The sequence below is a fragment of the Paralichthys olivaceus genome, chromosome 21, assembly GCF_024713975.1.
Source record: "Paralichthys olivaceus isolate ysfri-2021 chromosome 21, ASM2471397v2, whole genome shotgun sequence".
Taxonomy (NCBI): domain Eukaryota; kingdom Metazoa; phylum Chordata; class Actinopteri; order Pleuronectiformes; family Paralichthyidae; genus Paralichthys; species Paralichthys olivaceus.
In genome coordinates this window covers 10,010,856-10,025,946 of record NC_091113.1, presented here as the reverse complement: position 1 = coordinate 10,025,946, position 15,091 = coordinate 10,010,856, and the positions used below count along the sequence as shown (strand labels likewise).

The window sequence follows — 15,091 nt, the reverse complement described above, 5'->3', positions numbered from 1 at the left end:
CATTTCTTTACCCAGTGTTTATTGACAGATATCCTTTTGTCCTTCTTCAGAAAACACAATATTTGGGGCATCCAGTAATGTCATTTATATTGTCTGGCATTGCTTTACATGGATTAATCTGATTTGTAACTCCTTTTATCAATGTTCCTTGTGGTCAACAGATACCAGCTGTGCAACTTGGACTCACATAAAACCCTTATATTTTGAGGACCTCAAATACTGCAGCCAGGCCATGTGGCGACTGCCATGTTTCTTTAGTTTTGCTGACTGTTTTAAAGCTTGTGACACTGTAAAGGGCTTGTGGAGAAGATGATGCCTGGGGATTTGAGCTGGAGACCTTGAGCTCTGCAGATTCATTTAGAATTGGGACATTGGTGCTGACCCAGGGAGATGAAGAGTGTGTTTGGTGCACTCAGGAGGTTAAGTGGCGGAGGTGATGGAGGCAGGAGTGAGGTGGTTTCTCCTCTTTGTGTACTCCTCAGATTGTGCACTGACACTCAGCTCAAGCAGGTTTGATTAGAAACAGACACGGCCCATTCATCCTCTCGGAGCTGCATTCCCCCCCACCAGCCCTCCGCACTCCTGTCTCAGCCTTGGAAAACACCTGTGTTTTATTGCCGTAACTCCATTTCAGAGGTGAAACTCCCGCCCTGCAGCCATAGCCCACCTCTGACCTTATTCTTGACCCTGACCTGTGGAGATAAAACATGGAGGGGAGCGAAAATCAGGGCCTGAAAATAAAATCAGGGAGAAGAGAAAAAAAGTCCAAGGTTTTAAAAGTGGTGAGTCACGTCGAGAGAAGGCTGGAGTCGGGTGGAAGATGAGAGAGTGGTTATAAACCAATCATGGGACATGGAGATGAACAAAGGGAGCGAGGGCTGAGGCAAAGGAAAAATGACGGCTCCTATAAGGCTGTGGAATTGCTCTGATCAATCATTGAGTCAGCAGCTCAGCAGAGGCTTTTTCAACTTTCATTTCCGTCACATCTGGGCTCTTTGTGCGAGAGGGTGATAAACTGTTTACCACCTGATCTCTAGGCTTTGATAAGGACACATTGTTGTGTCAGAGGGGGATGCCTTTTTGTGTGAAAGCAACACACGTCCAGGTATTGCAGGAAATGGAAGATGAGGGAACAATTTGCACACGTCTCAGGGCTGATCTCGTGTCAGGATTAAGGCGGATCTCTTTCAGTCAGTGTTTCGGTGCAGTAACAGGTCAGATGACTTAAGTTTTGAGGTATGTGACCAAGTCATAGTGGAGCTCTTGCCATTATGTGATGAATGGCTCGACATCTCAGTGCGACTAACATGGGCAACTGCGGCTTGATATCCTGCCATTTCAAACCTCCCGGTGTTGGGTTACAGCTTGGGTCGGCTGCAGAAGGAAAACTGAGAGGAAGCCAGGGGGAGATTCTCGCCATGAAATTTCGGGCAAAAGATCTTCACGGCTGTAAGGGTTTGGCAGCTCTAACCAATGCTGTTTTTTTCAAACTTCTGGAAGTGATTTTTTTTACCTTCATCGGGATCAACAGGATGAAGAACACTCCCTCTCTGCTATTGATTTGAATATTTTCCTGAGCAACAAGTACAGGAAACTCGTGTTATTACTGAGTCCAGGGAGAGGAGCGAAATGCTTCCAGCATAATATCAGCCTGAAAAATATTCACTGCAAATGTGAAATAATAAAAGGGGTAAAATACATTTTCCATGAGAAATGCCTCGGTTAAGTGATAATATTATGTGGTGTGTGGCGTATGGGGAAACATTTGGGGGAGCGGCCAGAAACGCTTCAGGCTCAGTATCAATTTGTTTCTCTGTGCTATGGTATGGCAAGTGAGACATGCTGATATTTTTATTGAAAGTTACCACGACCATGTATGTTTCCAATCACAACCGGTTACTCCTTTTACACTTTCTGCGAAATGACATGATTACACGGGTATTAGTCAGGTTATAACATCTCACTCTGCTGTTGTTTGGACATGTTGTAAACATTTAGCACAGCCTGTCGCCAAATGAAAAGTCAAACTGAGCTTAAAGTAATAATCTCTGACAGTCTCACATAAATAAATATTCATTTTGCTACTCTATTACTGATTGATACAACACAAAAGTGATCCTCGTTCATGAGCAGGTTTGAATTAGCTATTGTAAACATAGAGGGGTTGGTAATATTTTCCAAGAAAAAAATTGTATGTTTTATGTTTCTGACAGCAGAAGAAGAACTGGATAGTTATTACTGTATGAAAAGTTGTTAATAAGCGTAGACTGTATATAAAGATGGATGATGCATCCCTACTTCCTCTGAGTCAGTCTCAGCTATAGGTCATAATGTTTCAATCTGTTTTTAAAGCATCAAATAACAAACTTACTGAAAAATGGGCACCTGAACATACATCAATGTGATAAGAACTAACTATATCACAGAAACAATCTTTGAGAAAAAAGTATTTGTCAGGTAGGCCTACTTAGACTTTTTAATCCATGACCTATACTGCAGTCAGCCACCAGGGGGCAATCAAGACACTTTGGCTTTACTTTTGAGGAGCAGTCAGGTCGGCCATCTTTATTTGCAGTCAATGGTTGTCTATGGTAAATTTGAAGTCATTAAGCTACTAGGTAGTTTGCTGAACAACTAGTATAGCTCTAATTCTATCTAACAGCTAGCAAGTGATTTCAAAGAGGTTTTTAGCAAAATGCATTAAGTGTTGTGTGCATTGTGTTAGCACTTGACCATCGATGTGCCTGCCACTTATTGATGCATAGCGAAATCGTTATAAAGAAAACAATCACAGTTTTGTGCTCTGGCCACACAACATAGCTATTTTGCTCAAACATGCTATGCTGGCTTTCCATGCAATGCAAGTACACAGGAAATAAAATCCACAGTTAAATGAACACACACCAGATTCACCAGCTGCCACGCATTAATGTGCCCTTCACTGTGCCTGAGTATTTCCTTTAGCACAATTTGATTGGCTGGTGCCTCCATTGCTGCATGAAAACTTCTGATGAACGCAGCATGAACAATGCAATGGAACCACAATGCAGTTCTTCAATCGATGACGTCAGCCTGTTCAAAGTGAATGAGCAGCATTTCTATTGAAGCCTCCAATCCAAACATGTGCGTCCTGCATTAAACAGCTGTGAACTGTGTGACAACTTGTGGGACTCACCTTTGCAGGCTCGTCGGTGAGTGATGGGTCTGGCCATGTCTCTGTAAAAACCCTCCTTGCAGTAGTGGCAGTGGCGTCCCGCAGTGTTGTGGCGGCAGTTCATACACACTCCTCCGCTCTTCCTCCCCGACAGCTTGTACAGCTCCATGTTGAATCGACAGCGACGGGCGTGAAGGTTACAGTTACACGCTGCGGAGGGGAGAGGAAAGTTAACATTGACGTTTTTGGGATTGCATCAGCGAAGGTGAGTGGGACAAATGTAAAAGTTTACAATACTTGCACAGTATTTATCTAACAGAGTACAAGCGCAAGTTAGCCAGGATGAAATATTCACGTAGAGTGTGAATTACAGCAAAACATATGCGTACTACCACATAGAGGGATGGGAGAGATTTTCCAGTAAAGTAGGATTAGTTTATAATCTACACTGTGGCTGTGCGCTTGGCTGCTCTTCCAGAACTCATCAATCAAAAGTGATATTTGCAGAGCTCATTTTCTCCATTTCATAATTAATGAATTCAGCTCCTCTCAGCCCATTAGTTATTAATCACTGGAAAGAGAGACATTAATTTCATGAATCACTGATGAGTAAAGGCTCTGAAGATCTATTAAAAAACGAGACAGATTCAGATAAAGGAGTGGGCTCGAGCTAGCTGTCTTCTAAATGAGGGGAGCCAGAATATATGGGACAAGTGAAGTGAGGTTATATCTCTTCACAGTCTCTGCGAGTTCCACTTGAAATCCAACTGGTTCCTCGAAGTCTCCTCGGCCCACCAGACTTTTCAGTGACTCCAGCATATATGACCACATTCACCAGCTCTGACATTATTGATAAACTCTGCTCACTCTCTACATGTGGGATTTACATTGGAGGAGGATAATGAGAAACCTGCCCGGCTTGTTTGTGTAATAGAGTTTGATCCAGAGTCTCTTCTGGTTGAATCAGAGTCAGACCTGGGACCTGAAGACTTGGCCGATGCTTCAATGACGACTGCTGTGGAGCTAAGTTCCAATTCAAAGTTACCCCCAGATAAATTAGAGAGGGGTAAACAACAGCCTGAGCTGTTTGACCAAAAATGTCAACAGCTATGGCAAAGGAAGATTATTAGGGGATAACAACAGAGGGTGATATAAATTAACTTTAATCCAATGGGAATGTGTTCGAGAAAATACATTTCACTAACAATGGATGTTTTGAATAGAGTGAGACACAACAATGGGAATAAGTAAAGACAGATTGCTGGAGGGACTCGGGGGGCTGCTTTTATGTCTGTTTCTATATGTGTGGCTTTGTGGGGAACATAGAGCATTTAGGCTGTTGGCAGTTGCAGAGTATTAGAATGGAAAAATCTCAATCTGACAATATTGATTGAGATATTTTAAATTGCATGCCTTGCACATGTTCTGTCTTTAATGTCTCATCCATGTGCTTAGTCACAGAGTGAAATTGTGTTAAGCTGTTTTTTCTCTCTTGAGGAAGGGTCATTAATAGGCAGGCCACAGTCCGGATCCAGACCCAGATGCTGTGCTATCCAGACTCCTCAGAATATGGTTACTTCTGGTTTCAACGGCAACTCACAAACTAGGGGTTACGTCAAGGTGGGTTTCCCACTTTCTATTGTAGATGTTATTACCTTTGAAGGGTCAGGCTAGAGCTAAGCTAACTGGCTGCAGGGTGTACCATATTTACTTTACAAATTCATACAGTATTAGGTACTGTTATTTGTACTGATCAAAAACAAGAAGAACAGCAGTTAGTCAGCACATTCACATATTTGACTTGATAAGCTTTTTAGTATTTTAGCTTTGAAGAATGTCCGTTATTAAGTATTTACTGAGCTCAAAGTAGCTGCATACCAGACAACCAAAAAAAAAAAGTGTCTGTAGCTGACACCTTGAACATTGAGTGTTCTCACTTCTCTGTTAAGGTCAAGGTCAGTTCTGCAGTTACGTGATGCTCAATAATCAGTATATGAACTTAAATTTGCTTTTTTGCAGTTGACCAAAAAGCACAAATGGCAGTGTGATGGTTCTTTCCCAGGAGGAGAATCATTTGGCTCCACATGTCCAGTCATGTGTACTATACGCGAGCAGTGAATGATATGAGATCTCCATCCACCCTGAAAGGGAAGCCTGGCACCAGATTGAGAAAGAGGCCTGCTTTTCCCTGGTTGCAGACCCTGGAAAAAAAAGAGGGGAGCACATTCCCAGACTGTTTCCCAATTCCATCTGGTTATTATACAGCCCAATTTGTATGGAATTCTGTAGTTAATGAAATACTGTATTATGTATATTTATATAGAAACAAAGCTGGATCTTTTGGTGTGCTCTCACGGATCTGTGAGCCCTAGATGAGGTTTGACCCTATATTTGAACCTAGAGAATAGGTAATGTCTAGATGACAGTGAGGGAAATCTGCAATTAGAGTGTGTTAAAATAACTCACTATCTTTAGACTAATTTATGCTCAACCAGACTGAGCCTTCTGTCCATACCTTCCATTCATTTCATCTGTATTTGTGCATGTGTTTTTAAAGCTTACAGATAGGGACAAAACAGACCAAACGGAGGAGCAGTACCATCGCAAATGTGCAGCTGTGCGGTGTCAATATGTTACAAACAGCTGCTTTTGCCTCTTTCTTAACTGTTGTTGTCAAAAACTCTCGGCTCTGCGCTCCCCTCCATTGGATGTTTTGCCCAACAACCATGCTAATTAAAGGATGCATAAAAGTATATAGATTGTTGTATCCTTTTCCATACATAAGTCATAGTGATACAGTGTTATAGTGTTTTATACCTGTTTAAAACAAAAAAAGCTATAGGAACAGTAATTGGTTCATTTTCTTTGTGTATAGATGTGTGTGTTTGTGGGTTTCTATCTAGTGTGTTGCTACATGTGGATGACTAAACAGCCTATCTGACTTCTTCTGAGGGGAATGTGACAAAGAACACACCCGCTCCGGTGAGTGGCTGGAGCTGCCGGCGGGTGTTGGGTGGCTTGATTATGATCAAGCGTCTCAAACACACACAGCTGTGAGCACTTGTGTCCATTAACACCTTGTAGCGGAACATGAAAGCGATGGATCACATTTTCTCCCCCAGTTAAAGAACCAGCGGCCCTTCTTACGGCATCCTCTCGATTTACTGCGATGCAACAAGATCGGCCAACAAAGTCCAAGTTAAGAAAGGATATGTTCAAGTGTGGAGAAAGTGGAGAGAGCTGCAGAATTGAACCTTTAAATGGTCCAACATATGTAACTGGGACGACTGGGAAGGAACTGAACAACAGAAAGACTTTTTGTGACAGATGGGAGAATGGGTTCCAGGCAGAAAAAGAATGACATGAATGGAATTGTCTGTGGAAGACACAAGAGCAAGAGACAATTAAGATATACGTGTGATCTAAGTTTAATAAATGATGAAAAATAAATAATCAAAATCTTCTGATGACCTCAAGTAGGTGTTTGTGTGTGTATCCTGTGTGTTTTCGCTGGTGTACATGCTGTGTGCAGTTAACTCCAGCTCGGAGCTGCAGCTGCCCAAGGATCTTGGAATGTTTATGGGTTTGTTTTGAAGTGCATGTGCACCCCCCAAAACCTGCCACCCCCCCCCCCCCCCCCCCCCATTTCTGCAACCCCCCCCCCCCCCCCCCCCCAAATTAGGCTCAGCAGGGATAAATGAACGCCGTTGAAGGCCATTTTTCAATTCATTAACACATCAAAGCCTCCACAAAAACAACACTCACTGACTAATTCTTTATCTGTTGCAGAGAAAAAAGAGATTTTTTTCTGGCGTGGGAAGGAGTTCAGTGGGTGGAAGTCAGTGAAGATACTGTGATCATTGAGGGTATGGGTCAGTGTCCAATTCAAGGATGCATTAAGCTGGTTCCTCGCGTTGTCATGGAAATTGAACAACAAACATAAGCTACAGGCTTGGCAAACAGAGGGATGCTGAGAGAAAAAATGGAGAGGATGGAGGGATAGGAGGATGAAACCCCAGGAAAATATTAGACAAGAGGAATGTTTCCCCACTTTGTCATCTAGATCAAAAGTGCCAAATTAAATTTTTGGTATAAAACTGCTCCAGTAAATATCTTCATCTGCACACAAAGTGATCTAGGGTACTACTTACATCTCTGAATGCAAGAAAATATAGAATATTTCTGCTGAAGTACACTGACAGAAGAACACCACACCATTCATAACAGGTGCCTCAACAAGTCAATGTACCTTGAACAAGCTCACAGACTGTTCTGTCAAGCGTGCTTTGACAAATTGGCCCGTAAAGACTGCGCTCAACAAATAAAATGTGAGGGTGTTTGTGGCGTGCACCGCCTCTCTGCTCCCCTCCATATGTCAGGGATAAATCTAACCTCATTTTTCCTTCAGCTCGACCAAAGCCAAGCTAGTAAGCACAGCCAATTGATTTTGGATGCCTGTGCAAAACCCAAATCCCATGGCTAAAATTGGTCCTTGAAAACTGGTAGGCTGCTCTCCCACCACCACCTTGCCCCCCTTGGCCCATGCCACAGTCCAGACCTGCTGTAGCCCCTCATTGGGTGCCCTTTCTGCCCGACCCAACAGGCTCAGCTATATGGGCCCCTGCCAGCATGTGTGTGTTTCTATGGTGTGTGTCTGTGTGTGTGTGTGTTCAGGCTAAGTTCCGCCTGGCTGCTCCAGCCACCTGCTCAGGGCACGGGGGAACACCCGGTTAATTAGCTCCTCATTAGAGCCAAGGCAGTGTACTGCATCGATAAAAACACACATACTCACACACATTTATGCACACACACACACACACACCAGAGACGGCTGCTTCAAGAGGCAGTAACTGCTCACAAAAACGACAAAGATCAAGTAACGAAAGATCCAAGAAAAATTTCCACAAAGCTGAGACAAACAGATGTAAAGGCCGCTGGGTCTGTGCACTGTAATGAGCTGTGGACAACAAGCTGAGACAAAGATTTAAGAACTCCAAGCTGAAAACTAACAGCAACCTACAACTCCAGTAGCCCCGCTGTGTGAAGTACATGGGCCATGCTATACTTCTACCTCTGTGTAACCAAGCCACTCTAGCCCCACTAGCTCTTTCCTTCTCATCCACACCCACATCTTTCACTTTTAGCTCTGACACCATGTCCCAGCGCCCCCATCCCTTCACTGGTTTCTGCGGTAAGCCTCACGCCGTGGGCTTAAGAGCCAGCTCTTGGGGGCCCTTTTGAACCTAGAGTCCACTTAATTCCTCTCCTACCCCTCCCCTAAGCCTCCTTCTCTCTTCCTCTCTCCTCTCACTTTCACAAGACCCTATCTCAAATAGTCTGAGTGATTGACTCTCCCTCTTTTTTCCGTATTTCTTTCCCAATCCTTTTTCTGCTGTCCATCTCTTCCTACATGTCTCCGTCCCTCTCTGGATGGCATCAGGCAGGGAGAGATTTTAACGAGATTAGGCTGGAGGGTTGCCAGTTTGGGGGGCCTGGTGTCAGTGCAGAGTTGAGTCCTGAGCTCTGTTCCCACTCTCTCTGGTCCACTTCACTTCCCCACATCTAAACATTGTTATCTCTGTCCCGACGATTGCCTTTACTCTCTGTCTGTCTCAGTTGATCTTTTTTTCCACAGTCTGCAGTCCTGAGCACAGGAGAAGAAGCAGACGACTGCTCTGCAATCAAATTATCATGAAGAATCAGGACCAACTGAGCTAAAAAACAGATTCGCTTTTGCCATGACTCTTGGCAACCATAAGGTCTACTCTGGGGGATACATGTGATGCCTGTGCAGGTTTAGAAATAGAAAGTGACAGATGGAATACATTCATCACTGTGGCCAGAGATGGCGGTAGAAATGGTAGAAGTGGGGTGATATGTTTTACTTTTACTTTTTTTCTCAGGTTGGGATGCAGGCTTGCATGCGAATGCATAAAAATCCAAAGTGTTCTGGATTGATGATGGTATCCCAGAACTGAGCAGTGAAAGTTCTTTTGGCTGCATCTGCAGGGTACCTGGCATTTTGTAAGAGATGAGTTTCATCCAAAATAGTTGGACAACAATGAAAATTATACAAACCATATGTTTGAAATGGTCTGTTGTGATATGTGGTCTGATGAAATAGTTTCAAACCAAGTAACCTAGAAGGAAACCAAGGAACTTGCTGCTTCCCGGCTGCACAAGGCAATTCCTGGATACACAACAACACATCTATTTAGAAATACTAAAAATGTTCTAATGACCAAATTATTAGTTTCTGTAATGAAAGAAATTAAATTAAAAGAAAGTCATTGGACTAATACGTCTTTCAGGGGAAGCCATTTTGGCTATAGACCTGTCAGGTCAAACTATTGCTTGTCATCGCTGATAATCACCATGGTGACTGTCAAAAAAGAAAAGAAGACGCAGAATGTTTTGCTTTCCAAGAGAAATAGACAAAATCTCATTAATGATGCCTTTACGTACGAATGGAGACGTGCGTTTCAAACAATGTAACCATGACTGCCCACATACTTTAATCTGCCTTTTACGTTGACATCTGTGTCCAAATGTAACCAGGAGGCTCTATCTGTTTCTGAATACATATATTAACATTGATCATAAATTAGCCTTTATGCGGACATGTTTTGAGGTGAGCAAGCTGAGAAGCAAACGTGCAGAAACCTCATCATCATCTGACATCAGACTCCTCGCCAAAGAGCAGCAGTTCCAGCCATCGCTTTCGAGAGGTTAGTGTAATATATGTGTTCAATAATTTAGTATGGCCCACAAAGGATGTTATAAAATTGAAAAGGCCCTTGATAGGAAAAAAAGTTCCCCACCCCTGTTTTAAACAATAATGATCATCCCATCAGCTGACTTCCAATAACTTGTAGAAGTCTTTTCCAGGGAGAGCTGAAGCTGTTCTGGCAGCTCAATGTGGCCTCACACCTTTCTGCTTATGTTTAATGTTTGAAAGAAATGGCCACGAGTGATGGAACAGGGGGAAAATATCCAAAATAGTCTACTAAAATTTCTTGGACCCTACAATTCCCACAATGCAAGTAAATAAGATATTTTGTTAGACTCTTCGTGTCTGTTCCTTTCTGAAAAAAGTCTCCAAAACCCAATTAGAGATTTCCCAGAGGACTTAATCAGTGTCTTTATTTCCTTCTGGCCTTTAAAACCTTCCCTCTGCATTATACAGTAAAACTGTTTGCACATGCTGAGCAGAAAACTGATATTTATCTGTGTCGATTTAATCTGTCACACATCTGTTGATCAGTCTCATCAGTCAAGGGTGATTTGATTCTTTCTTTTGTGAGATTACTGCAATTGTTTCGTAATCAGGGCTTAATTTTCTGCTCTCTTATAAGTTTTATTTCATTTTCCTGTTGAAGACTGAAAAGGATAATCGTTAAATTTGTATACGATGCATGGTACTAAAAGTAAGGATCATTCCTTCCTTAATACCATTAATAGCTGAACATATAGTTGTAGTTGTAGGTGAAAAGTAGAATTTGGGTTCTTCCAGTAGAGTTGTTCAATAAGGATATAATCTTGAGTGAAGATCAGCTCCAAATTCATACATATGTTGACATGACTCACACCAGACCCGTCCATTCATATTGTAACAGACAATATTCATTACATATGCATGAAGGTATGTGGAGACTAATACATGATTTCTAATACTGTGAATGGGAGTTATGAGTAAGAAAGCTTGTGTCGGAAACGCACAGACAAAACCTCAGTAAAGTTATTGTCATAAACATATTTTCTCTTAAAAGCCTTTGAATGCCTCTGCCACCAGCAACACCAGCGGCCAAAACCACATATTTTCTCAGGCAACAGACCATAGAGAAAATAAAAAGGCAAACTGTTACTAAAACACAACATATTCACTGACAGAAGTTAACAAAGGACAGATTCCAACAGGGAAAAATATATGAAATAAAAGAAGAGGTAGCAGAGGTCCAGGCAGAGAGTTAATCTTGTTACACAAGAATAGAGAGGATGAGAGCGCCGGCGGTGACGGGCACCTCGGGAGGTGATTGCTACCATCTGTGCGAGAGAGTCAACGGGGGCCTGGGAGAGCAGGGTGGGCACGCTGCAGCTCCACCAGTTTGTTTTGGCACAGGGATGAAACACCACATCACACTGCTAGATTACATGTGGCTCTCTCACACATGCACAAATGTAAGGAGATGCATAAATGCACACACTCACTTGGCTGCAGGCGGCCGCAGAGCCTTTCTCCAGGTTTTTAACCCAGCTGACGTTAGCGCTGTTATTTGACACGTTGCTGTCCGTAACATTTGTTTCGCCATGTTCCCCGCTTGCCAGAGAACCTTTACGAGTTCCTTCACAGAACGAGAAGTGCATCAATTCCTTGTGGGGTTGGCCGGGGACCAAAGCTGCAATTCTGACATAGGAAATTAAAGCAAACTGACCAAACCCTCTCTTCTCAGCCAGATAAAGGAAGTAACATTTGCTTCAAGCCCTTAAAAACAACACTGCAACGCACCTAGACAAAACTCGCACCTCGTGTTTGTTGGCTTAACCCTGTTTGCCTCATGCTAACCACCCCAGAGGCATCATTTTATATAGGGCTGTTGATTTTAGAACCACATTCCTCTGCCATGTAATTATTGGAAAACACAGGAGGTTTCTTTTTCAAAATCACTTTCTTTCACATAGCAACCCCCACTTCAACACACACAAATCTTTGAGTGTCGTGGTGTAAGTAATTGAAGTGTCGGTTCCCTGTTAGCCTCCAGCGACAGGCGGCCGAGGTGGGAGGGGCGGGAAGTCAATTAGCAGAAGAGGGAACATGGCAAATACAGTACATGCATTAATATCAAGGCAGCTCTGGCTTTTTTCGTCCATTCCCATCTATTTTTGGCATCTCACTTCAGAAATTGATATCGTGATGCCCTCTAGAGACACACGGGAGTACAATTTAAGGATGTTCCGCAAAGATTAACTTCTACTCAAGGAATGAGAACAAAAGCAGAAAAATCCTGGTCCTCTGAATGAGAAGCTGTACAAATGTGGTGTTTTTCATTTTACCCAAATCATGTGACCTCACAAATTGTGCCGTGGCTTCATGTGTGGTGCGTTAACGTAATTTCTGAATCACCAGGCCTGAAAAGTGTCTCTGTGAATCTGCTCTATGCCACAGCAACGTGGACCTGACCTCTATTTGGCCCCCTCTCCGAGATTTAGAGTGGAGAATGCTACAGGATGGAAGCCTATTTAGAAATTCTAATCAGCATGAAATAACCATCTGTCCCTTGTCAGTTAGAGAAATGAAGAGAAGAGAGAGAGAAATTTAAAAAAGAGTTTGTACTTCTGTGGTCTTCAGAGTTTCCATCGCTCTGCACAGATCTGAGTGCATATTCTGAGGCCTGTTCCTGAGCATGTGTTCCTGGCTGGCTTCTTCTTCTGAGCAAACACACACATGCTCACACACACCTCTGCTGGATATCACTGCTCTCTCTAAGAAAACCATCTGTCAATGTCCCCCTAATTCTACCTAATAGTTTCCAAAAGACGGAGGCTGAGCCCACCAAACACGACGAGCCCCCCCACCAAAAGGTTCGAACAGGCAACTTCAAAAATCTGTTTCGCTTCTCCGTCTTCCGCTGTAAAATTCACATTTTAATGCAACCACTGCTTCATTAGTGTGGCAGACATGATCTAATCACTTATATTACATAACAAGTAATAACTTTTTTTAGAGGCAACAACTAATTTGTGGGAATTTCCTCCGGGTGATGACATGGTCGGATGTATAACGAGAAACTGCAGTGAATAGTTATTTGGTGGATTGATTTAATTACAAAGAAAACTCTGCTCCTTGTGCAAAAAGAAAAATACAAAATCGCTCATTCGCCCATCAAATTTCCAATTAAAATATTCAGCACCCCACCCAAACACTGCAGCAGAGCAGGAACACTCGGCTCTGCTTCCAACCACAGCTCACCTGCAATTCTGACAAATCAGCTCAAATGGCAAGTCAAACAGCCTCTCTGTGACCCTGCTTTTTTATTCTATGAATGCATAACAGTGTGCCTGGTGCAAAACTGGGAGCAGACCTGGCTTGGTTGGGCCCATTAGCGATGGATGGTGTCTGGCCCTGGGCTCGCAGCGTCCCAGAGCACCTCTCTGGACTTCCTGCGGCCAAATGAGGGAAAGGAAGGGCTGGAGAATAGAGCGAGCTTGGCCCTGTAGCCAAACAGGACCAAGATGGCTGCAGGCACAGCCAAGAGTAGAGTGCTACTATGCCACCATAAATTATCATCTACACTCAGGATGTCACCTTGTCATTGACTCCACAAGAGGCCTTTTCATCTTACACAGTGACTTTGGCAGACTCTATTATGGCATGATATAGCGTCTAACATTTTTAAGTCAACATGAAAGTATTTACATTATTGCCATGCCAGCAGAAAAGCCAATACTCCATCACAAACCCAGAACCAGAATAGTTCTTATCCATCTGTTTCCTCATTGTGTCCTGTTGCTCAAACTCTGGGGCAGATAAATCACAGCTTTTTCCATCATGTCTCCCTCAATACAAACAGACACGCTCCTTTACGAGGCTGCCCTCTCCGACTACCAGAGCGGGGATTTGTAAACCAATGTCTCGAGGCAGGGTTCATAGTGAGGGAGGCGGCAGATGGGCGTGTGTGTGCATGGCTTGTGTCTGGAGACAGTGTGCGAGCTTGCCAAGAGCACAGACAGTAATCTTGATGTGATACTTGTCAGACATTTAGTGAGAGCCGCGAAAAGTCAAACCGGCCTGTTAGAGAAGACGTTCTGGAGATGCAGGGTTAAGCTTTAAAAACAAGACTGCAAAGAGTGAGAGCAGAAGCTTCCAAAAATCTTAAAGTGGTGAAATTTGGCTACCAGGCACATCGTTTCTCAAAGACTGACAGACTCAGAGGAGGTGTGAGAAATTATTATTGATTTGGCTCTACATATGCCCACCTCATCGCTGCCCCGCAGAGGATCATGACCTCAGACCAGCCCTCCAATCCAAACACCCTTAGGGCCTCACGCAGGCTTTAGTAACACCTATGGGAGTCTTCGACCTGCCACTTAAACACACTTCCCCAGTCTAAATACTTGAATCTCACTGCCACGGGGCAGTGGCACGCCTCAGGGCTTACTTCACAGTCCGCCGCCATTTATTCGCCATGTGAGAAAAGAAAAGCTACCGGCAAGGGGTGGGTGCATTTTTAGAACATGCTTTAATATACACAGGAGAGGCATTTTAAAGGCTCTCCTGCTACTTTGAGGATATTTTGGAACCAGTTCTATAAGCCAAACAAGCTGTAAAGAGATTCTTGTAACATGAAATTTGGGACATCTGGGACTAACTTTTTCGGCCATGTCCGGATGTGTGATCAGGTATAGCGTGTGACTTGCAATAGGCTTTAACAGCCCCTGTATCAACGCTAGGATTAGGTCATCACAGTTGGCCGGTGCAGCCGGGCCTTTTAGTCCAAAAATCAAGGATAGAAGTGACATATCAATCCCGCAGAGGAGAGATCTACGGGAAGCGGGTGTAACATTTCGGAAACAGCTACGGGACATTAGAAAGAGGGGGTGTGCAAAAGTATGAGAGAGAGTTTACGGGATGTTGTCCTCTAAGGTGTAAGCGTGTGAGTGTCATGGACAGGTGAGAAGCCAACATAAGGTGTTGGGACAGGATGCACTGTGAGGGTTCATGGCCTGGTCTGATGTTAAAATGACCTCTGGCTCTGTCACTCTGAACAGATCTGGCACAGTACAACACCAAACATGATCTCAGACCAGCTCACAGGGCAATTACAACTTATTCGAAAAAATACACAGTGTTCTCCTCCTGTTATTTCTCTCTATGGCTATAATTTTATTTCATCATGGGAAAAGGTTAAAACGGGGACAGTGGTTTCTAATATGGTTTCA

The 15,091-nt window shown here is 43.4% G+C and overlaps 1 protein-coding gene across 3 annotated transcripts in view; it reads right to left on the bottom strand.

The window, feature by feature from the left end:
* Positions 1-15,091, bottom strand: part of ntn2 (netrin 2) — a 47,039-nt gene that overhangs the window by 13,907 nt on the left and 18,041 nt on the right. For all 3 annotated transcript variants that reach the window (XM_069517627.1, XM_069517628.1, XM_069517626.1), the window contains exon 3: positions 3,176-3,364. In XM_069517627.1, the coding sequence (XP_069373728.1) occupies positions 3,176-3,364 (189 nt within the window). The remainder of the gene's footprint in view (positions 1-3,175; positions 3,365-15,091) is intronic.